Source organism: Miniopterus natalensis, chromosome 3 (genome assembly GCF_054644295.1).
Source record: "Miniopterus natalensis isolate mMinNat1 chromosome 3, mMinNat1.hap1, whole genome shotgun sequence".
NCBI lineage: Eukaryota > Metazoa > Chordata > Mammalia > Chiroptera > Miniopteridae > Miniopterus > Miniopterus natalensis.
The window spans coordinates 61939490-61964734 of NC_142083.1; the positions used below are offsets into that span (position 1 = coordinate 61939490).

General features: G+C 42.1%; 1 protein-coding gene across 2 annotated transcripts in view; it reads right to left on the minus strand.

Moving 5' to 3' along the window:
- MCC (MCC regulator of Wnt signaling pathway) overlaps positions 1–25245 on the minus strand; it is a 342772-nt gene that overhangs the window by 229971 nt on the left and 87556 nt on the right. Inside the window, exon 1 of one of the 2 annotated variants that reach the window (XM_087815494.1) lies at positions 4095–4382. The exons of the other annotated variant lie outside the window; for it this stretch is intronic. Within the exon in view, the coding sequence (XP_087671620.1) occupies positions 4095–4151 (57 nt within the window). The 5' untranslated portion in view covers positions 4152–4382. Of the gene's footprint in view, positions 1–4094; positions 4383–25245 lie in introns of those variants that run through there. 2 annotated transcript variants of the gene reach the window in all.

Below are 25245 nucleotides of genomic sequence, written 5' to 3' on the forward strand. Positions count from 1 at the left end.
CTCACAGGCCCTTCCAACTCTGACACTGCGTAAGGTGACAAAGAAGTACATCTGTGAGATGGCCACATAGAGATAGTCATACAAGATAATCTCTCTAGACAGCAATTTTCTCCCATACACATCTACTTCTTAATTAGAGTATGAGTGAAGATGTGGAGTTTCAGCTACCCAACAAGTAAATGGTGAAAGCAGGGAGTTGCCTCTATAGCCTACATTCAGGAGTAGAATAATCTTATGAAAGAGTCTTTGAATAATGTGATAAAGAGAGAGGTAGGGAAATACAATTTCCAGGGCAACTAAGGTTTCAGAATGAATCGTGACAGGAGAATTTTAACTGTTCATTGTTCAATGTTAAACAGCCAAAAAATACGAATTAATTGTTTTGAGCCAAGTACTATTTGAGTTAGGGAAGAATATTTTTAATTCCCAGAGGTTTTCATGATTGCCAAGAAAACAAACTCTTAAAATTTTATTTTGCTACATAAATAGGTAGCTGTCTATCAGACAAGCAGATCGGGTGGACAGCTCTTCTGTAAAGGAGTAAATTCAAGTCATACCCTGATGATACTGCACCGTAAGACATCTTCCAAAGTCTCAGCTACTCTAAGGACCAAGAGATGTGATGGCAATTGCAAAACAAGGGGAAACTACGCACTGGTCCCACAGGCTTTTACCAAGTCAAACAGAATTAACTGCTAACCGAAAACCCCGGGAGATGAGAAAGATTTAAGAGCCCTCCCTTGACAAGGTTTGGGAGAATCTAATCGAATGCTCTGGCAGTGTGTCCATTCTGCTTCTTGATCGTGGAGGAGGAAGACTGAAAGCCGGCCATTTAATTTTCTAAGTACTTTTGATTTAGCTGATGTTGAAGTCCTTCCTTAACCTCCCATTAGAAAAAGAAAAATATCCTTTGAGTCCGATAGGGATGGCTAACAGGTAAGGAAAAAAAAATAGCCAATTCATGCTTCTCAAATTTTCCTTTTGAATTACCTTTGTTAATGCTAAGGACTAGTTTGCTTTGATTAAAGTGTTCAGGCTTAACGTAAGCCATTTGTGGTCACGGATAAATGACAATGTTTGGAATGTCCATAGGTAGAGGGCATTTTACTCTCTCCTATAATCATCTCACGGCATCTTAAACAGCTATTGTTCAAACTAAAGACGCAACAGGAACGCGTTCATGAATTTCCTGTTTTCGGTCTTCGAGTTCTCACACATGCGAAACACCTAACGCCCAACACCCAGCTCCCTCAGTCCCCTCAAGTGTCCCTCACACCCAGTCTCTCCTGCCTCTCTTGCAACGAAGCTTTCCCGGAGCAGGGCAGACAGAGGTCAACACCTGAATTTTTGATCAAAGCTTGCTGCTCTCACCAAGGTCCGGGAGATTACAAGTAGAAATGGATTCAAGTCACTTCCCTTGTTTAGGATTTATGAAGTCAGTGTCAACATTATTGTAATGGAGTCAATGACTCCTGTGGCTGGAGGACCCTTGCAGAAGGGATAAGCTCACAAGTCAGTGCCAATGAGAGGCCTCTTGTTTCTAAAGCCCAGGATAATGCTGAGCCCTTTTAGAGTTTTTCCTGCCCCTGCAATGCCTGCTGAACATCAAGCTGAATCTGACCCCATGGTGACCTCCAGGCGGCGGTGAGGCTCCTGGGCAATAAGAGATATGGCATGAAAGGGGCCTCTGAGGGATTTTATTAGCTCTGCTTCCAGAGGAGGAGGAGGGACTGGCCATCAAAAAAAGGATGACAGCTTTGCCCCCCAAGACGTTAAAGCAAAACCAGCGTTTAAGAGAAAAATTACAGTGAAAAGAAGAAACTCTCCTTTACACCAGAGACCTAAAGTGAGAAATACAAATGAACTGTATTCGAATCTATGGGTCCATATGAATACTGATCTACAGATATTACAGAACACCCAACGACTATTGCCCATGATAAATTTAGGGCCCACAAGGTATGACCCCCCCCCACTCCCTTGCCTTACAAATTCTCTTTAAGCTAAAAATAACTACCTTTACAGTCTGTTGCAACTACTCAATCTGCAGGGAAACTAGGATTGGGGGGGATGCAGGGACAACTAAATCACTGAGCCTAAAAAGAAGGCTCTAAAGAAGGCAAGAAATGAATGAGCAGACACTCAGATAAAGGAAAGAAAATTTGGTCGAGGATATGGTTGGGGCAGAAACTTGTTAATTTCCTTAGGGACAAAACTATGTTCTGTAATGCTGAAATATTATTGCTCCAACTAATGCAGAGGTCACAAAACACCCTCAACGCTTTCAATTGATCACAAGTGTTCTAAGGAGTGGATAAACAAGGCACATGAGGCACAGGACGGAGTTTTACCTCCCACCTGTGTTTTATAGATACGCAGTTCACCTAATGGACTCCCTGACCGTACTAATACTATTGAAAGTCAATCCAGGTCTCCTCTCTCTATATTCAGCCTTCTAGCCACCTTCATCCTAAATTGGTGATTCATTTTTAAACGGAGGTAACTGAACAGCTCACTTCAGGTGAAAGTGTGAAAGCTGCCAGATAGAAATAAACAATGTGAAGGGCGTCGCCAAGACTCTCTGCAGGATGTATGCCTTTAGTTTTGGATTTTTAAATGACCTTAGCAGATAAATCAAAGGCTTCTCCTGAAATAGTGTGAGTGATGGAGCAGGATCCTGGGTTCTATTTCAGATCTGAAACCTCTCCCTGCTTTTAAAATTGGCAAAAAAATCACTTAGGTCTTCAGGCTTTTACCCCCCGCCTCTCGTTTTTAAATTAAGCCCTACTCTCAGCATCTCCCACCTTCTACATCATAAGGGAAGGCACAGGGATTAGGAAATGCCTCTACCTCATTCTGCCAACACCTCAGAATGCTGCTCCAAACCCGAGCAGGCCCAGCACAGCAGTTGAGACACTTAGAGCACCAGGGACCGACTGCATTCAGTGCTGGGTGCCGGCCGCAGACCTCGGGTTTCCCACGCACACCCGCCTCGCGTCCCCAGCACCAGCCTCTCCCCCCAGTGGGGACGCTGTCCTTACATTTTCTCTCCGCTGTAAGTAATCTGACATCATTTCTATCTGCCTTCCGGCTGTTTTCAAACGGGTCTTTTTTTTTTTTTCTCCCCCAGTCCTTTCTTCAGCTCCTACTCAAGAAGCACAGACTATTCTACTTTGGCTCCCAGAAACGGCTCGGCGACGGCGCTAAGAGGAAACCCCACAGCCATCAAGCCTCCTGTTGGAGACACCAGTCTCAGGCTCTCTCCTCTCTTCTGAGCATCCAGTTCTGTAGATTGCCCATCACTCCTTTCCAGATATTCAAAGCCTGGGGGGTGGGGGGTGGGGTAGCCCAGGCATCCCTAAAGTCATCGTAAAGGTGGCTTGGCGCAGCTCACCGGTCACCTATTTGCATGCCGTTTGATGTCGCCTTTCATTTCAAAGCAGGTCTCACACACTCAAGTGGCTATGTTACAGTAAGAGCCAGGAATTGCAAATACGCTCGCCTCAAAGACTCGGGAGTCCAGCGCCGGGCAGGAAATAAAGTTCTAAGCGGCTTTGATGTGCTTCCCCCCGCCCCCCCAGCGCGGGTCGCGCCTCTCCGCCGCGCCGAGACCACCTTGACCGGCTTTAACCGAACGCGTCACACGTGGGAGCCAAGCGGCAGACACTTCATAATAACCCAGCGAGTGCCCCGGCCCCTCCAAATCCGTCACCATCCGCTTCAGCTCAGCTGGGACCCCCATGTATTCTGCGAATAGGAAAAGGAATGCTGTACATAAACTGGGGGACATGGGTGGGAAGGTTCGGGGGAGCCAGCCCGCGGGGAGTAAAGCGCCTCGGCTGCGCGGCCAGAGCTTGTTTCTTTTTTAAGCCGCTCGTTTCAGACTGAAATATCAAGCCAGTTCAGGTCATTTCCTGAGCAACACGACAAGTTACAACAAGATCCAGAAAATCTATTAATCTTTAATTGCGCTGCCTCCAGACAGGGAGTGCGGGGCGGGTGGGGTGCAGGGCTGGGGGAGATGGCGGGGGGGGGGGTCTGTGGAAAAACCACTGCCCTCGGAACCAGAGCTCCCGCCCTCAGCTGTTTCTTACCTCGCTCAGCTCGGCCGAGGAGTCGTTTCCGTATTTCATGGCAACTCCAGAATTCATGACTGCACTTTTCAGAGCCGAGCTCCTCCCTCCTCCAGGTCTCAGCGCGTGTGAGTTAGGCTTCGCAGGCTCGGGGTCCCCGGCGTGGTCCCTTCTGGCACATGTTAGTCTAGACAGCCATTTTCCACCCAGGACAGTGCTGCAGCCCAGGCGGAGGATGCTGACACTCCTTCGAAAGCGAACGGAGCCCGCTGGCGTCTCACGGACGAGCCATCGCTGCGGGAGGCCGGGCGGCGGGGCGCGCTCGCAGCTGCGGCGGCGGCCGAGCGGGCGCGGGGACCCGCCCGCGCGCGCCCACCGCCGGGTCCCGGGGCAGTGCCGCCCTCGGCGCCGCCTTCTCCGCTCCTACGACGCCCCGCCGACCCCCATGGCCAGGCTGGAGGGCAGCTCCCAGCAAGACCCCGCACCCCAGGGGGCTTCGCGGAGGTCCCGAAGCAACCCGGCGGCGGGGCGAGGGAGATCCGCTCCTCCGGTTGCCGGGAAGGAAAGAAAGCTGGAGAGAGCCCGAGCGCGGCTGCACTTCACGCCGAAGTTTCCCCGTTTGAATCGTCTGGAGTTGTAAGTGGTTTCTGATTGAACACAGCTGTCTAGCTGCTGGCGACGGGCGGCGCGGAGGAGGCGGGGCCAGGAAGAGAAAAGGGGGGGGACCCCGCAGGAGGCAGAGCGGAGACGTGCCGGGGAGAGCGCCCGACGTTAGGGGCTGCAGGACCCGAGTCCAGGAGGGAGGGGAGAAACAGGAAAAGCCGCCGGAGTGACTGTGCAGAAAAATTAAAAACAAAAACAAAAGAACTTCCCTCCTGGAAGGCACTTTGCACGATGCAGTAAAGTCAAGACAAACCTGAACGCTGCGCATCAGGCCACGCCGTGCACTTCTCAGGGTGCGTTAAAATTTTACAAGAGTGTGGGGCGGTAATTTTCCCTGATCAGTCTGAAGCCAACACTGAGGGTGTAAATTCTGCCAAACTCCCTCTCTGTCGCTGAGGGCAAATTACATTTTCTGCATGTCCCTAATAAAGATTAAGATGCCCCATCCCTTGAAAGATGTAAGACAGGCTCAAATAACCTGTCGTCCCCAAACCCCAGACAGCCCGTAAAAATATTACATCTTCCATCCCCTTCAAGCCCCCCAGACCTTCCTTTAAAATCTTACTGCTCATCTGAGCAGAGCTAAGATTTGTATTTCTGGGGCTTGGGGTATGAATCAGAAAAGATTTAAGGGGCTCATAGCCGATGGACTCCAGGAATCAGAGCTTCCCTTCAGCCTTGAGTTAAAACACAAGGCAGGGAGGGGATTTTCTCTCCATAAAGGTTAAAGTCCTACTGAACTTGAGATGCACTGAAACAAGTCTGATCCTTTAAAACTGTAGTTCTGCAGGATTATGTCTCTTTCTACACAATGGGAACAAACTGTCTCCACCCCCAATGACAGATCTTGGCATTTCCTGAAGCCTTCTACGAAAAAGCCATTGTATTGTAAATGGACAAAGTCTTCTTTTCCTCCCCCACCCCAAGTAGGATGTTTACTTTGCTCTTTAAGAAGGAGCAAAGAGTTTGACATTTGCATATATCTTCTTGCCTATCTGCGTTCCTGTTGAGTTCCTTTATTGCCTGATTGAGGCACTACTGGGATGAAGAAGAGTTTGCTGCTTTTTTGGAGCCCGCAGTCCTACCTTCTGGGGCACTGCCAGATTAGAGCACATTGGGAGAACCTCTTCTGCTTGGGGAGGAGTTGGGAAGCCACATTATTTTACTTATCTATTCATTAAAACCTGTTGAGAACTGACTGTGCTCAAAGTTGGAGATGGTGAAAGAATATAAAAATAAAAAGAAGACTCAAGCACTAACCTTGCCTATTCGGTGTTTATAGTTTCATAAAATGTAAATAAAAATGAAAACTCTACACAGAAAATGATACTTGCTATGAAAGCAGTACAAATGCAGATCTGCAGTTTGGAAGAGGAAACTGGATTTTGGCTGGGCTGTGTTGTAGAAGATTCCATAAAGGAATCTCAGGAGAGGCAGTTTGTGAAATGATCTTTGAAGAATGGCTGAACCCAGCAGAAATGGGGAGTAAGGACAAGGTATCCCCAGCAGTGGGACCACTGTGAGAGAAAGTGTGGACAGAGACTGGCATGTGCAAAGCATCTGGAATGGAACCTGAATTATATGAGTGAGTTGAAGCCAGATAGTGAACAGTTGAGGCTGAAGAAATGGACTTCTGATAGGCAATGGACAGCTACTAAATGTTTTTGAGCACAGAAATAACAGGATCAGAGCTGTGCTTTTAAACATCCCAGGGAATTTGTGTCCCACTCATGAGTAATCAACATGAATTCAAATAGACTAGTACTGAGTGTTTGAACAAATACATTTTTAAAGAAAGTAGTTGAGGTGTTTAAAGAACTATATTTTTCATACTAGATGGCTCCTAAAACCAAGCAGATGACTTATCTGATATTCAACCAAAAGAAGAGTGATTTATCCCAAAAGCAGAGGAAAAATTGGCAGTGTTAAACTTGTCAAGAAGCAATATGTCTGTAGATTCTACTTCATGGGCAATATAAGTTATCTTTAAGAGTAATGTTGACAATAAGGGATTTTCTTCTTAAACAATAATTTTAATACTTAACCTCCACAGAAGACGCAATTCTGTTACTGGAGCCCAGATGCAATTCCGTTCTTGTCTTCTTGAGGGAGAGATTTCAATCAAGAGACAAAGTGTAGAAAAGAAAGCAAGAATTTATTGTCTGCAGCAAAAATATACTTAGGATGGTGAAACAAGGAAGGTGCCTAGAAGAAGCAACAGGAGAGCCTAGGCTGGGCTGCTTTGGCTCACTAAGTCAGAGAGAGAGAAGGGGACAGGTTCGGGACCTTGGAGACAGGTTCAGGGGATAATCCCCAGACGAGCTACCACTGCCCATTGCTCCCCTGGTTGCAAGTCTCATGGGGTCTCCGGGAGGGGAGAAGGAGGTGGTGCTGGTCTGCTCCCTGGGGGTGGGGGTGGGGAGAGCATGCCCTGGGTCCTTTGTCCTGAGCGTATTTATCTCTTTCTTGCAGGTGGAAATCTTAGGGGTGGTCTCAGGGGAGTGTCTCAGTAGAATACTCATCAGCTTTCCAGGGTCGTGGTCTCCACTGATTGGAGGCCAAGGCAGGAGGTCATTAGTCAATGTAGTTGGTCCTGAGGCAGCCAGAGTCACTTGTCTGGTTTTGCTGCTTTTCTGGGTCTGGAGCTGAAATACAACTGAGGCCTAGATGTCATCTTTAGGAAGAAAAAGGTCAGAGGGCTCTAAACCACATGACTAGCTATATGAAAAGTCAGGGGATACAAACTGAATGACCAGCAATATGCTAGGAGAGGAAAGGTTACCCTAGGGGTGAGGTTCTTGTTTCCCAGTTTTGCCTGTTGGTAGGCATCCAGGGCTTTTTGCCCTGGTGAGTTTCTGTACCTGGCCCATTATCCTTGCTCTGCTCATATCTGCCTAACTACCTATTAACAATTCCACTACAATCTGGCAGCAGTCAATTGACAGTGGGAAATAGACGTGCCAAGTGGACTACCCCAACAGTCCAGCAAGAGGCTACAAGTTGGGGCAATAAAAATGGACAGGAGTGGGCAGATGTGAGTCTGTAAAAAAGAGAGTAGACAGAAACAGTGGTGGAAAGAGAAGAACTTAAAAATGACTTGAGATCTGAAACTAGTCTGAGTGGGATTTTGGGCAATGTCCTAAAAAAAGGAGGGTTGGATTCCAGAGAAGAAATACGTTAAGAAGGAAACTACGTTTACGGTATCACAGGTTGGAGGTGGCATCTGGAAATGGAAGTGGAGATGTTCAGCAGGAAGCTTAAAATGGAGCTACAGAGATAAGTTAGGGTTGAGATAGAGATGGAGGTTTGGGGTTACCCCTATTAGAATAATAGATGAAACCATGAAATGATATAAGGTTGCCAAGAAGGAGAGGACAGAGAAAAAGAAGTGGTCTGAGAACATTATCTTAAGGAAGGTCTTTTCATGGACGCAAGAGAATAAAAGAGGAAATGGTAGGGAAGGCCACTTGCAGAAATAGTAAGATAACCAGAACTCTGGGTCTGGGGGTCTGAGGGAGATATTGTCAACAAAGAAAGGGCAGCATCAATATTATATGCTACAGAGCAGGCTTGTGGGGAGAAGAAACCTGAAGACTGATAAAAGTCCATTTCAGAGACATTAATGTCTTTCAAAGGTAAATTTCTACAAAGCTAAGGAGACAGAACCCAGATGATGCAGGGAATGAGGAGGCATTGGGATAGTAACCATGCACTATGCTTTCCAAAAATTTGATGGTGACAGGCAATCAGGAGATGGGGTAGTTTTTTAGAGTAGGTAAGCAATGCTGAGTAGAGGGTAGAATAGGCATGTTTATAGACTGTGGCTAAGGGAAACCCTGGAGACCCAGAGAGAGAAGGGAGATGGAACAAAGTTCCTGAAAAGAGAAGGAAGGAAGGAAAGGACCAAGGACAAAACCCATGAGATTAGCTTTGGAGTAGGCTTGGAGAGGAGGAGGATTCCAAGGCTCCTTCCTAGGAGATCAGGAATACTTGGGCAGCTGGAGAATTTATAGACTAGTAAAAAGACCTCACAGACACACAATAACTAATAGCACTTATGTGAAGAGTGGAGGGGTAATAAAGACTAATGATATCTTATAATCAAATGTTAATTTAAGGAAAGGAACACCATAAATTGTTTGTCAGTGCAAGGAAAACAGAGTAGTTGTGATCCCCACCCCTGAAGCTATTCAAGCATAAAGGCTGGTAGGACACATCGAAAACCAATGGTATGTAGAATTTCATGCAATAAAAGGTAATCCAAATCAGCTGTCTTCTAATCTAAGATTCCATGAAATGAAGGCTTTTTGCTAAAACTTAAATGTCTTGTGATTTTTTTTTTAACCTCTTAGTCTGGGAACCTCTACTATCAAGAAACCTAAGATATTGCTGTAGACAAGAATGCAACTGAACCCAGCCAGAGTGGCTCAGTGATTGAGTGTCAACCCAGGAACCAAGAGGTCACTGGTTCCATTCCCAGTCAGGACACATGCCCTGGTTGTGGGCTTGATCTTCAGTAGGGGGCTTGCAAAAGGCAGTGGACTGATGATGTTTCTCTCTCACCGATGTGTCTCTCTCCCTTTCTCTCTCTCTACAAATAAAAAAATATGTATTTTTTAAAAAAAAGAATGCAACTGAATCAGTATCCTCAGCATGTCATCTCAGCACACCAAAGGGGAATGAAGTCTCAAGTGCATTGCCAATAGAATAAAAAAAAGATATCAAGATTAGCACTCACCATAGTTTACCAAGTGTGTAACTGTGCATGCCTAACAAATCCTTCCGTAATGTGGCTGCCTCAACATGACCCCTCTAGAAGAGCTTCTCCAAGTTCTGCTTCAGCAGAGAGTAGGCTTCTATCCAGAAGTATGGGCAGGAAGCGGCAGGGGAGTTTATCAAGATCGGGAAGCAGGTCTGGGAGGAGGAAAACCTGCTTCCCAACCTGGCAATATCCTCCGGCCTGGGTTACCCTCCTTCCTGGGCCTTGTCTTCTCTAGAGGCTAATCTCTCTCATCTGGTCTCTGGGAGGAGAGGCGGCAGTGAGCAGTAGTCCTGGGAAAGTAGAAGTTGCTGTTTGGATGAGTGGATGGGTCTGTGCACAAGTTGCACACTGTAGGTGCACTGGCATTACCTTTCTGGCCCCTCTATGTGTGGCTGCTGATCTCAGAGATTTTCTACACAGCAGGGATTCTATTCTGGTCCCCTCTGTACCCTCTGCTGGTAATAAACATCAAATTAATTGAAGCAATCTTGGGTAAAAGTCTTGAACCTCCAGTATTAAGGAAATTGACTGAAACTTAGGACTGGCTGACCCTAAGCCCTCTGTCTCTACTCCTAAGTGTGCAAGCCACCCTTTCCTGCCACAGCAGTCAGGCCTGTCCTCCTGCTGCCCACACAAGGATCCAAAGTTATCCCCTTCCGCCTGACTCTCTTAAACTAAACAACCTTGATACCTCAGACTTTAGGAAGAAAGCAGTGTGGTTAAGCTAATTCACACAAAGGTGAAAAATACTCATAACCTTCTCAACCAAGCCCAAAGTTTTGCATTGTAAAGAGAATGCTTTGAAATAATGCTAAGTTGGTGGGATTTCCTGAAGAAGAAAGTCACCTTTCAAGGGAAAGGAGGATTTCAAAATGCAGAGACATCAGGAAGTCCTAGTCCTCTAAGACCTTGAGGGTCATAAAAGTCAGGAAGCCCTCAAAGTATGCGCTCAGAAGAATTTCCTGCCCTAAATCTAAAAGCCCATCCCACTCTTCCACCTGCATGAGTCTAGAACTGCTTTCCCTATCCCAACTCCTGTGGCCCTCTGTTCAAGCACCAAGCCAGCTTTTCTCTCAGGCCCTGGGCTAGGCCCAAGTCCCCAGCTGGGAGCCTATAGGAAGCCTCAATGGCCTGCACCATCAAAGACATCATTTGCTCCAGGTGCCACAACATGAAGAATTAGGGAAGCGTTGCACTAGATGATCTTTGTCTTGTTCTCTATGTCCTCAGAGAACAACACTAAAAACCTGGAAAATATCCTGCAATCACCTCGCTCATCCCCACATCCTACATATATAGGTGAGAATATGAAGGGTCAGCAAGTTTGTGGTGTTCATTCAAAAAGAAAAAAAGCACCTACTGAATGCAGTTATTGTGTTGTGTCTTAGGATTCAGTGGTTTATGGGACAGAAAAAAAATCCTTATTTCCAGAGTTAGCATGCTTGCTGGGAAATGGTTAATAAACAATTAAGGAAGATAGTTACAACTTGTGATGGGCACAATAAAAGAATTCAACAGGAGGAGAGCAGGCTCCTTAAATGAAGCAGTGGGAGAAGGCCTTGATGAGGAGAGAGCATTTCCGCATGAAGGTCAAGAAGCCTACTAGGCAGAAAGTGGGGGAAGAGGGCCAGGCAGAGGGAAGAGCAAGGGCAAAATCCTGGGGCAGAAAAGGGCTTTATCTTTCCAAAAATTTCAGTAAACTTCACGTTATATATTTAGTTTAAATTTCTGTTAAGAGGTAGACAGTGTGATGGGACATGATGAAAAAGATGATGGAGGAGCCAGAGTGTGTGTAGGTCACAGATTTTATTCTTTGTACATGGAGGTACCACAGGAAGACTGTAAGTAGGGTAGAGACACAATCGGATTTATTTATTTATTTATTTGATTGGTTGATTGATTTATTGTTAATCCTCATATTTTTTCCATTGCTTTTCAGAGAGAGTGAAAAGGAGGGAGGAAGGGGGAGAGAGAAAGGGAGAGAGAAACATCGATGAAGGAGAGACACATTGACTGGCTGCCTCCTGCACATGCCCGGACCAGGAGCTGGAGGCCCTTGACTGGGAATCAAACCTGCAACCCCTTGGTACACAGGCTGATGCTCTAACCACTTGGAACACTGGCCAGGGCCAAATTTATGTTTTTAAAAGGTAAATTGATTCCTATACAAACTTTACCACTAGGTAATCTAAAAAGTAGACATAAGAAAGTTCCTTCTTTATAGAAGTATTCCTGTGGCTTAATGAAGATGAATTGATAGAATTAAAATATCCCTATTATGCAGCCTCTAATGAATTCATGGATTTAGGTATAAAGCCCAGTGGATAATAATATCACAAAAAAGTCATACAACCAATCACATGACTTCTGATAGAAGAATACAATACCACCTATGAAACCATCTTAGCAGTTGTTAATGTGAAAGAACATGTAACATTACAGAGATGCAATCAGCAAAATCCAGACTATAAATTGACAGGACAAGCAATATGGTTTCTTCAATAAATAAATTGCAAGGAGGGAGGGGAAAAGCAAGTGAACAAGTGAGATATTAATGGAAGGAGAATCCTACAGACATATCAACCAATTGCAATATGTGGTCCTTATAGGGACCTTGATTCAAACAGCCTGACCATAAAAAAAAAATTACTATATTTATGAGACATTCAGGAATATACTTTTGGGATGTTTGATGATATTAAAAACTATTATTAATTTTTAAGATGTGTTAATGGTCTTGTGGTTATACTTTAATTAATTAATTTATTTTAAATATATCTTTATTGATTTCAGAGAGAGGAAGGGAGAGGGAGAGAGAGATAGAAACATCAATGGTGAGAGAGAGTCACTGCATGCCCCTGACTGGGGATCGAGCCCGCAACCGGGCATGTGCCCTGACCAGGAATCGAACAGCAACCTCCTGGATCCTGGGTCAATGCTCAACCACTGAGCCACACCCGGCCAGGCTTGTGGTTATACTTTAAAAGAGTCTTCATCTTTTACAGATTATATATTGAGATATTTAGGAGTAAAATGATATGATATATGGAATTTGTGTCAAAATACTAGAGTAGGCAAGAAAATAGATGTGGTTTTCAATGAACTGATAACTATTAAAGTTGGGTGACAGGTATATGGGGATTCATGCTACTTTGTCCCTTTGTATATATTTGAAAATCTTCATAATAAGAAATCCAAAAAAAAGATAATTTTGGCTTTATGTAAAGAGTGGGTTGTAGTGCCATACAAGTAGAGTCAGGCTAGACATATGGCTTTGGAAGTCATCAGCATGTAGGTTACAGTTGATGTTGAAAGCCATGAGAACACATGAGGTCACTGAGGGAGAGTGAGTACGAAGATGAAGTCCCAGGACTTATCACTGAGAGGCTCAAATATTTCCAGGTTGGGTAGAGGAAGAGAATCAGCAAAGAATATCAAGAAAAGAAAAAAACTGAAGATGCGACATCCCAGATGCCAAGAGATGAGTGTTTCAAGGAGACTGGCAAAGTATGTGGAATGCTGCTGAGAGTTCAAAAAGGTTTACAACAAAGAAGTGTCCTTTGGTTTTGGAGATGACACTGAGAGGAGCAATTTCACTAAGTGACGGAGATGGATAGAAGCAAATTTAGCATAGATTGAATAGTAACCAGGGAGTGAAAAAATTGAGAGAGAACATGGAGATTACTGTTGAGAAGCATATTGCCCAAAACCTCACTACAGCTGAACTATCTGATGAGATCTTGAACCAAAATCCTAACATCTACTTCTGAGCAATTCTCCTTTCACTGCCCCTTCAGTCAAGTTATCTTGGAGGCCCTTGGTTGGGATTAGAGACTGAGTTGTTAGGATGGTGGATTCCCCCCCCCCCCCCCCGCCCAAGCTGATAACTGAAGTCTGTTCCAGGATTCTGGGTCTTTACCTTATTGTTTATGAAACTGGCTATGTTGCTTTTAGACACAATGTCTTAGTGCTGTAAAATCGATGGAATGCAGTAGATCATTTGGTTAGTGTGTGTTTAAAATTTGCTAAGAAAAAAAATATTTGAAAACCATTTCCAGATTAAATCTCACACATAGAACAAACAAAAATCCAGCCTCCTGCAACTGCAAATATGACTCCAGCATTAAGAAAGCACCCCTGTGGTGTTTGTCTCATTAATCACATTCATGAACTGCCTCACACACAGCCTAGTCATTCTAATAACCTAAAATCATTTGGCATCAATACCCCTGACATTATCAGTGGGGAATTCCTAGTTGAGAATCACTAAGCTATGCTAGCATCACATGATGCTTCAAAAACCTCTTTGTGGTCTGATAAGATATTTTGGAGCCCAAAACTTAGTATCTCTGTTATCTTGTCTTAAATATTCAAAGTGTCTTTCAAAAGTCTTTACTCATTTGTTCTCCAAATTTCTTTAAACTATATCAAATTACCTATGGAAATGAAAAATAATCAGTGGAGATTAAGGACTTGGAAACCTGGGGGGATTTAAAAAAATAGGTTTTAAATCCTCCCAGGAGTACTTGCATATGGTCAACCTCTAGAGAGGAGAAAGAAAAATATACATTAAATAGATGCATGAAAATAGATATAGTAAAATTTGAAAAACATGTTTCAATTAAATGAATTCCAAATGCCTGCCACTGTTATTTCTGGAGCTCCTTGGGAGGCTAAAACAGCATCATTCCATTACTGTCTTTTAGCTAGAAAATGTTGCAGCAGCTGATCAAAAGGAGCAGAAAAATAATTAATATACTAGGCAGTTCACCTGGCATTGTACCAAGCTGACGGGACAAGACAGAAAAATCTGAGGCACAGGCTGGGGAAAGCCATCATCCTAGACTTGGGCTACAATGATAGAGCTTTCCTAGGGACATGTGGAGGCATGTGGAGCAGGTTCTTTGCCTATATTGATAAGTCAACTTCCCTCTCCCAGCCATTCTTAGTTGTTTTGCATGACTGACACTTGAGGTCAAACTTTCCTTCCTAAGCAAATGCTCTTTAATCGGCATCTCTAGTAATGACCCTCACTTATGTTTAACATTAAACCCATTAATGTTTTTTCATGCAACTACCAGACACTTTCATTAAGTCTCGCCATCACCATAAATCATGTCTAAAACGGAACTTGTCACTTTCCACCAAAAACCAGCTTTAACTTCAACTTGCAAATTTCTGTACCTGGTATCATAGTTTCTAGACTAATAATTTTGGAGTCATTTTCAGTTCCCTTCTTCCTCTCCTTTTCCAGTCATTTAGCGCTTTCCTCTCCACTTGCTCTGCACTTCATTGCTAGCAGCACCTTCCAGGCCTTGTCTCTTTATAGTCTGGTAACTACAACTTCATATGGCTCAACTCCAAATCATTCTGCATACTCCAGCCCAGATGTTTTCTCCAAAATGCAACTTTCTATCATGGCATTGTACGAGTGAATCTTTTAAATGATATTTTTATAAGTTTTATTGGGATATAATTCACATACCTTTAAATTAAACTTTTAACTTATACAAGTGGTGTTTAGTACATTCACAGACGTATGCAGTCATCACCACTATCTACTTTAAAGTGTTTTCATCACCCCCAAAGAAACCTGTATTCATTAGCAGTTACTCCCCATTCAATCCAACCACTAGTCTGCTTAGTGTCTCTATGGATTCAGCTATTCTGCACACATCACATAACAGGAATAAAACAGTATGTGGCACTTTGTATCTGGCTTCTTTCACTTAGCATAATGTTTTCAAGGTTCTTCCATGTTGTAGCATGTCTCAGCACTTCATTCCTTTTTATTGCCAAATAATATTCCATTGTATGGTTATGCCACGTCTTGTTTATCTGTTCATCATTTAATGGGAACTTTGAGTTGTTTCCACTTTTTGGCTATTATGAATAATGTTACCATGAACATTTGTGAGCAAGTTTTTGTAGACATATGTTTTCAGTTCTCTTGGGTATATGCCTAGGAGTGAAATTGCTTGGTAATAGGGTAATTCTGTGTTTAACATTTTGAGGAAACACCAAATTGTTTTCCAAAAACGGTTGCACCACTGCACATTCCCACCAGCAGTGTATGAGGGTTTCCATTTCTCCACATCCTCACCTACACTCACTGTCGTTTTGATTGCAGGTATCCCCACTTTTTGAAAGTTCGCTTTACGCCACTTCCCTTTAACATAAGACCTACATTATTACCTGTTTTCACTAACCCAAGAAATCAGAGAGAATTTTGCTTTTACAAAAAAAAAAAAAAAAAGGGGGAAAAATAGCACCCAGCACTTGTTCTGCATTGTGAGCAGTTCTAGAGGTAGCTTGTACTCCGAGCAGCAAGAGTGGCCCCGCAAAGCTCTTTCCCTGGGACCTTCACTCAGCATCTCAGCATCAAGCCACTACAGCTCTGAACTGTGTCTATGAGGATCTGTGCTTTATCTCAATTTATTTTGTGCATCTATTAGTAAGAAGTGTCCTAAGGTAATTGCTTCTTTGCTTTATGCCATTTTGGTTTACAAAAGGTTTCATAGGAACGCTCTGCTTTCTGATGGGGTGGGGGCTGGATATAGACATCCTAGTGGGTGTGGAGTTGTATCTAGTTGTGGTTTAGATCTGCATTATCCTAATGATTGCTGAGGTTGAGCATCTTTCCATGCACTTACTGGCTATCTGTATATCCACTCTGGAGAAATGTCTACTCAAATCCTTTGCCCTTTTTAAATTGGGTTGTCTTTTTATTGTTAAGTTGTAAGAATTCTTTACATATTCTGGAGACTAGACCCTTATCTCATATAAATTTGCAAATATTTTCTCCCATTCTGTGGGTTGCCTTTTCACTTTCTTAATAGTATCCTTTGAAGCTTTTAATTTTGTTTTTAATTTTGATGAAGTCCAATTTATCTACTTTTTTCTTTTATTGTTTATGTTTTTGGTGTTAGATCTAAGAAACAACTGCCTAATGCAAGGTCATAAAGATTTATTTCTATAATTTATAATAATTTCCTGGTTTTAGCTCTTACATTGAGTCTATGATCCATTTCAAGTTAATTTTTTAATATAGTCTGAGGAAAGGATCCAATTTCATTCTTTTGCATGTCGATAGTTATCCCAGCACTGTTTATTGAAAATATCATTCTTTTCCTCATTGAATTGTCTTGACACCCTTGTTAAAAATTAATTGACCATACATACAGGTTTATTTTTGGATTCTCAGGTCTGTTTCATTTATCTGTATGCCTAGCCTTATGCCAGTACTCAACAGTCTTGATTACTGTTGTAATAATCAACAGTTTTGTACTAAGTTTTGAAATCAGGAAATGTGAGTCCTCCAACTTTTGTTCTTTTTCTATATTACTTTGGCTATTTTGGGTTCCTTGCATTTCAATATGAATTTTAGGATCAGTCTGTCAATAAGCAAATAAGCCAGCTATGATTTTGATAGGGATGAATGGAATCTGTAGATCAACTTGGGGAATACTTGGCATCTTAACAATATTAAGTCTTCCAACCCATAAACATGGGATGTCTTTGCATTTATTTAGGTCTTCTTTAATTTTTTTCAATGTACAAGTCTTATATTTTTTCTGTTAAATTTATTCCTAAGTATTTAATTATTTTTAAATCTATTACAAACTGAATTGCTTTCTTAATTTCATTTTCAGATTGTTCATTGCTAATGTATAGAAATGCAACTGATTTTTGTGTGTTGATCTTGTGTCCTGCAACCTTGTCAAACTCATTTATTAGTTCTAATGTTTTTTGTAGATTTCTTGGTATTTCCTATATACAAAATAATGTCATCTGCAAATAGAGACAGTTTCTTCCTTTTGAATCTGGAGCAACTACAGGGATATAAAAAGCAGGGTCACATAAACACAGCTCATAATTCTATTACACCTGATGCCCAACTCTGAACAAATGAACTCCACTACTTGTGCTGGCTTTGTACCAAAGAGGCTACAATGAGCTGTTCTTCCATCCCATGGTGGACATGCAGAATCTGTCAAATAACACAGCATTCGGCCCAACCCACTTACTTGATCATATGTATATATAAACAAGTTTTCATTTTAATAGCATCCCTTTTTAATTTAAGCAAAACAAAGTGGAAATAACAGTGCAACAGATGCAAAAGTATGGTGAAAATGTCTTCTCAGACAAAGTTGTTTTAATGAAAGAAACTCTATCAGGTCTCCCTGATTCCTACTCAGTATTTAACCACAAAAATTAGATTCACTTCACTGGCTGTCTTCATCAGATTTCGCAAAACTTGGGACTATCCAAAAGAAATAAAAGGTGAGGGTTTTCCTTAAAGCAGGATGCTGAGTTTTGAACACATTCAGATTAAATGAATAAACTTGATTAAATCCACAATTCAAGATAATGATGAACTGAATGCTGGAACTCAGCTGCCTGACACGCTTTAGCATATGAATTAAATTTTCTGTTAGTTAATCCACTTAAAAAAAGTGTATTCAAACATCTCCCTTCAGGGAATTGGCCATATGTGGAATTAACAGACTCTTGGGTCCACATGAGGCTTGCCTTGCAATTTCTGGGTTTGTTGGAAAAGTAATTTTATTGCATTATATTAAAATGGACACTGGGAGATTTGTTTGAGCATCTGACATTCTAATGGGCATGTCTATTTAATCAAATGTGCCACCACCCAAATATATACAGGTGTACCAGCAGCTGTCTTCATGAGTGATAAAAGCAAAAAGGGATGTGTATGGCCAGATGCTAAAGAAGGCACAGCCGAGTGCATGTGGTGATGATAGGGAAAGAGCTGTCATGATGTGCGACATGGACCTTTCTAAGTATGTTCACAACCCTGTAGCAAAATGTTTTCCATAAAACCTTCATTCCACAAACAGAATTTAAAAATGGGATGGTAGCATATGGCCATGTAAATTGTAAATGCAATCCACATGTCTTCAACAATGCCAGCATGGAAGGGCCGATGAAGATGCAAACCGGGAAAGGTGTACTAATAAGTTGGCTACTTCACAACACCCAGGTGGCCCAGAAATTCCAGACCCATTTTGTGAATAGCAAAGGAAAAATACGATCAGAATATAATTCCAGCTTTCATATTCACAGTCTGAAGATTTTTTTTTAAATTCTCAGCCAAGGATATTTTTTTCCATTGCTTTTCAGAGACTGGAAGGGAGGGAGGAAGGGAAGAGGGAGGGGGGAGGGGGAGAGAGAGAGATAGAGACAGAAACATTTATGTGAGAGGGACACATTGATTGGTTGCCTCTGGCATGTGCCCCAACAGGGACCAGGGATCAATTCTGCAACCAAGGTACATGCCTTTGGCTGGAATCGAACCCAGGACCCTTCAGTCCATGGGCCAACACTCTAACTACTGAGCCAAACCAGCTAGGGCCAGACTTAAGATTTTATATACATTAACTATCACAAAATGCACTGGGAGACTTTAGTGCTTTACACATCATATAAGAAGGACAAAGGGGAAGCAAACCAATTATAAAGAGGTGGAGGCCAGATAATTTCTAATTATTGATACCACACTGTAGGGAGATGGCTTGAGATGGATTTGTGAAGGGAATTATGTGATGAAGTCTTAAAGAGGTTAGTTAGCTAGAAAGGAGCTACATTTTGAGCACAGTTGCTCCTCAGTAACCACATGGGATTGGTTCCAAGACCCTCTGGATACCAAAATCCAAGGATGCTCAAGTCCCTTCTATAAAATGATGTAGTATTTGCATATAACCAATGCAATCCTCCCTTATACTTTAAATCATCTCTAGATTACTTATAATACCTAATACAATGTAAATGTTATGCAAATAGTTGTTATACTGTATTATTTAGGGAATAATGGCAAGAAAGACATTCTGTACAGTACAGACACCACCGTGGTAGGCCTAACTACACAGCACACATCAGCAACAGTGGAACATCCCGTCCCTCCCCCCACTGAGTATTTTTCATCTGTGGTTGGTTGGATCTGTGGATGTGGAGGGCTGACTTTACATTTATTTTTTAAAGCCCTGTACTACATACTTTACATATATGGTATCACTGTACTGCCATTTTGAGATGAAGACAACGAAAGCTCAGAGATGAAATAATTTCCCCAAAGTAACAAAGTTAGTATATGCCCAAACAGATATGTGAATTTGAAGTGTAACTCATCTGATTCCAAAGCCTGCTCTTCATCTACACAAGTACTTACCAAGGCTGTGTTTCACATATCACCCCTACAACTTTTGCCAGACCATGTATCATTTGTGTTATATTCTACTTAATATTTTTCTCTAGTTCATAGGTTTATACTTTAAAATATCTATTTTAAATGAACAATTTTATAATACTATTATTAATGGAAAATAATTATAATTTGCCATAAGTAGAAGGCAACTCTAAAAATAAATTCTAGCTAACCACTTGCCTACCCAGAGCTCTGAACCTGGGACCTGCCTTTTCCTTGTAAGGAAGGCTTGAAAAGTTCAGGTGTTCAGACCTCCAGGTGCCAAAATGAGGCTCCTTTCTTGATATAAACAGAAGAACTGAAAGAGAACCAATGCAGGAATTCTGCTCCTGTCCTGCGGCACAGTCTTATTTGATGAGTGTATGTGGTATATGTGGGTGTACCACCTGGAATCACCGTGCACACCACCTGGAGCATGTGGCACTGGCTGAGCATATTTTGTGAGTTCGAGGGAGGGAAGATAAAAGGGAATTGATTGGATGTGATCTTTCTTTTTTTCCAATCAAAATTCAACTTGAAAGAAACTAGATTTCTGCTTCCATCTATGATTCAATTACATTTTATATGTAAGAAATCTGAGACAGAACTCAAACCAAACATAGGGCTGAATTCTTACAAGACTCTGATGTTCAACAGCCTTCAAGTATGCTGACTCTGGGAACTACTGAGTATCCTTTGCCGTGCTTCCTGGTGAAACTGCTATAGGATGTCACCGCAATCATCGCCAGGCCCCTCCCTCTTATAGAACTTCTTGGAGGAGACAGGCTAGAAGTTCCTAGTGCCTCACCCACTTCTGGGCAAACCTAACACAAAGAATGGCCATGTCTCAGCATAATTTTGTCCGGGATGTCTCCTTCTCTAAAAAGTACAGGATGATAGCATGGCCATTAGAGTACCAAGATCATCACCATAAAATACTAAAAAAGCAACTCCAGCCCTAGCCAGTTTGCTCAGTGGTTAGAGCATCAGCCCTCAGGCTGAAGGGTCCCAGGTTTGATTCTGGCCAAGGACACCTGCCTCGGTTGTAGGCTTGATCCCTGGCCCGTCGGGGCGAGTGTAGGAGACAACCAATCAATGTGTCTCTCACATTGTGTTTTTTTCTCTCTTTCCCATTCTCTTTGTAAAGTAATAGAAAAAATATCCTTGGGTGAGGATTGATTAAAAAACAAAAAAAGCAACACCATGTGACAAGCAGAAAAACCAAGAGATATTTTTACATCCTTACTTTAAAAGTATTTTATTTCCTAATCTTCAATAATTTGACTCACTAACATATTTCATAATGCATACAAACTTCTGCAAAAATACAAACAATATCTTGCTCTCTATTTTTATATGCATGAATTATGTTTTCCTAGCAAAGCCCACATTTATATGTATAAATGCAAAGCTACTATGTAGTAACACACACACACACACACACACACACACACACACACACACACACACACACAAGCTGTTTGTCTCAAAAAACTGAATTTCAGTAGCAGAAATGGCAACAGATCCTAAGTGAGAACTACACTGAAAAAGAAAGAAATGCAAATTCAGAGTCATGTCAGGAAACAGATTTTCCAATGGTGATAAAACTGTACATGACACAAGACTAAGAAAATTCTCTAGAGTCATTGCAAAAAAACCCCCAACAATTCAAATGTCACCATGAGAGGAACAGAGTATGAACTAGTTAAAAAGACTGATTACCTACAAACCCTCTACTTGTTCCAAATATTTATATTTCTGGACAAATACATGTTTATTTTAGAATTAGGAAAGTCTATTGCTTGCATCTTAAAAATGGCAGGAGCCAGCAACTAGTTTAATAATTAACAGAGTTCCCTGACCAAACTATTACTTCAAAAAACATGGTTCCTTCACATGTTACCCCCTCCTCTTTGCAACCCAAGGTTGGGCCCAGTGACTGGCATATGGATACTGTGGAATGAAAACTGTAGTGGGTAAATAAGTGCATAGGTGAAAACTTGCTCTTAAATAGAATAAAATTGCACCAGATTTTAGAAATCGGAAGAGAGACTTGACTTATGTGTCAATTATTTTGCTTTTCTCTAAGGGTGTGTCAACTTAGCAGTAATGCCACTTTCTCAAATATTTTAAATGGAATACCTTACCCTTTCTTAGTTGACACAATGATATAAATGGCTTTAGGAAATTCAACTGCTCTAATTTTCTAAAGCTAAATTTTTGTTAAAAAGAAAAAACACAGGCGTGAAATGATATTTCATCATACACTCATGTTTCAGTAGTCATTTTGCTCTGTTTTTGTGAAATATCCTCACAACAACTGAAACTGCTAAATATAAGGAAAAGAAAACAGTAACAAAAAAATTAAGCAATTTTGCCCTGGCCAGGTAGCTTAGTTAGTTAGAGCATCATCCCCCATCAGGGCACATACAAGAGGCAACCAATGAATGCATAATAAGTGGAACAACAAATCCATGTCCCTCCCTCCCTCCCTCCCTCCCTCCCTCCCTCCCTCCCTCCCTCCCTCCCTCCCTCCCTCCCTCCCTCCCTCCCTCCCTCCCTCTCTCTCATCACTAAAAAAGAAATGACAAGAAATTCCCACTTCTACTGAAAATATGAAAGTATAGAATTCTATTTTTTTAAGAAAAATGTTTCTATTGACTTCAGATAGAGAAGAAGGGAGAGGGGGAAAGAGAGAGACATCGATGTGAAGGATCATGCTCAACCAACTGAGCCACACTGGCCAGGGTTAGAATTTCTATTTTTAGTTTGAAGTCTAGAAACAAAACTAAAATATCCTTCCCATAGTTTTAAAAACTACCCTTCCTGAGTTTTAAAAAACCAACATTTTTTGTAAAATAAAACACATAAAAATGTTTTTTAAAAATCAATAGGAAAAGTAGTATTCTCAGGGTCACATAATTTTAGTAACTTGGACCCCAATTTTCAAACCTTGGTTTTTGGAACTAGAAGCAACCGGTTCTTCAGACTGTTTACTAATTTACAGGAAAATCTAAATCAGAGCTCAGCCTTCTGGATGTGAGGGGAACTGCAGCAGGCAGGTGCAGAGGCCACTTTAGGGAACTACATGTAACACTTAGAGTGCATAACAATGATGGGAAAATGAAGAAGTTAAAAATTTTAACTTTAGTTATGTAGCTGATAGGCTTGGTAATTAATGTATGTAGAAAGCTACTGTTCCAGGGCCTGGAATGTATGACTGGACCTGCCCTGACTTCAGGAGACCTGCAAGCAATTCAACCTTGTGCCCCAAGAGAACTGCATCTGAGCTATGGTGCTCCAGGGAGAGAACGTCCCTCGCCCTGGATGCGGATAAAGAATCACAGGCCAGCAGGTGAAGGGATCCTCGGGAGATCCCTGGACGGCAGCTTTTATCTGACTGATCTTTTTCCCTAAATTCCAAACCCCTCACCTACTTTCTCCTGAATTCCAAACCCTTTTCCTACACTTTTCTTCTTCTTATAAAAAGGGTCAGCTTGAGATGAGATGTAAGACGGTCTTTAGGGAACATTACCTGCCGTCTCCTCAGGTCGCAGGCCATCTGAATAAAGCCCCTGTACAGGTTCAATCCTTGGCCCTACTCACTCACCTGGCGGTGACGGCAGCAGCAACGCTGACTTTCCGCTTTCAAAAACATCTCCTCAGTCGGAAGCGTGTCAGTTATAAGGAGATAGGCCCTTTTATCCTGAACTTGACTCCATGAGAGCAAATGCTCCATTTTTCTTAAGCACAAAAGACTTCCTGGGTTCTGCACTCTGTACTAAAGAGCAGTGCTTCTCAAACTTTAATGTGCACATGAATCGAGAACTTGTTAAAATGCAGGCTTTGATTTACTAGGTTTGGGGTGATGCCCAAGATTTGCATTTCTAACAAAATCCCGGGTAAAGTGGATGCTACTGATTCATGGACCACGCTTGAGAGCAAGGATACATCCGAGGCTTCCCAGGCTTTCCCATCTAGTGGGGAAAACTTATAAACAAACATGTAACCATTGTAGTTTTACTTTCAGTCATTCCTACCTACTGGTTATCTAATATGGCGATAGTAAATACGTATTTTGATTATTTCTGAATTACAACTTCTTTTCACGAATATGTTGAAACAAATAAAATGAACCCATAGAAAAAGATACAAAAGACAAATGTTATGAACCATTTCACTTAAAAACGAATGAAGGAAATCAATTATGAAAAAATTAAATTGTACATTACAAGCATCCCAACTGGAATAAATGGAAGTGTTTCGGTAAATAAAGAGGAGATCAACTCCTCCTACACTCATCCATTTATTCAACTAAAGTTTTTTGGATGAAGTAAACATTAACCAGCAGTGTTTATTTTATTCCTGTTTATATCTCCTGTTTTAAATAATCAGCTGAGTTAGAAGATAGGGAGGGGTTTCCTAGTCATTCAATAAGTGCTTATTGAGCATCAACAAAATGTTAGGCACTGGACTAGGTGCAGAGGACAGACAATGAATGAGTGGGGAGAGACAAATAATACAAATACCAAATAATTCATTGGAAATAGAAAACATACAACACTACCTTGCCAAGCATGTGAGTGAGCCACTTTGAAAACAGATTCTCCAGCCCCAGTTAAGCCTTCAGATGACTACAGCCCTGGCTGAGGTCTTGGCTGCCATCTCATGAGAGACCTGAGCCAGACCACCCAGCCTGACCCCTCTTGGACGCTGTGCGAGACAATAAATGTTGGTTATTTTAAGCTACTAGGGTTTGGGGTGACTTGTTATGCAGCCATGAATAACTACTACAGAAAGAAGTGGGCAAGAGGTAAGGACACATCTATTTAAAGAGGGTGGTCAGGAAAGCCTGTAAGAAAAAGACATTTAAGTTGAGACAGACACAATGGAGTCAGCCCTGAGTAGAAGGTGGTGTCATTGCTGGCAAGAGGAAGACGAGCATTCCAGAACAAGGGGACCAGGTGAAGGTCCTGAACAGTATATGGAGCAGTGTGGCCAGAGCTCATTCCTATAAGAAAGTGGGAAAGATTAGGTCACAGCAGTGGTCTTAGCCATATCAGGCAGGCCCTCTTATAAAGAGTTTAAATTATATTCTCAACACATTGGGAATCCTTTGATGAGTCTTTAGCAGAAGGCTAATGTGATCCACTGTTTTAAAAACCTCAGTGGGGCTGCAGAATGGGAAAGGCATACTGATGCCAGGCCAGCTATCTACTCAGTCATCCAGAGGCTCAGATAGAACTATCAGGAAAGGTTTAAAAGTATGAGGAATGGCACAAACATGTAATTACTATTACTATTAATTACTATTACTATTACTATTACTATTACTATTACTATTACTATTACTATTACTATTACTATTACTGTTGCTGCTATTCCAGACTCAGGCCTGGCGTGGCCTCTGGAGTGTTGCAGGGGAAGAAACAAATGGAGGGGAGAGTGTAACAGGGATCTGCTGGTTTTGGGAGGACCTCAGAGCCTTCTCTGAGGCAGCCTCTGAACCTCGATACATCCAATTCCAAACACACAGA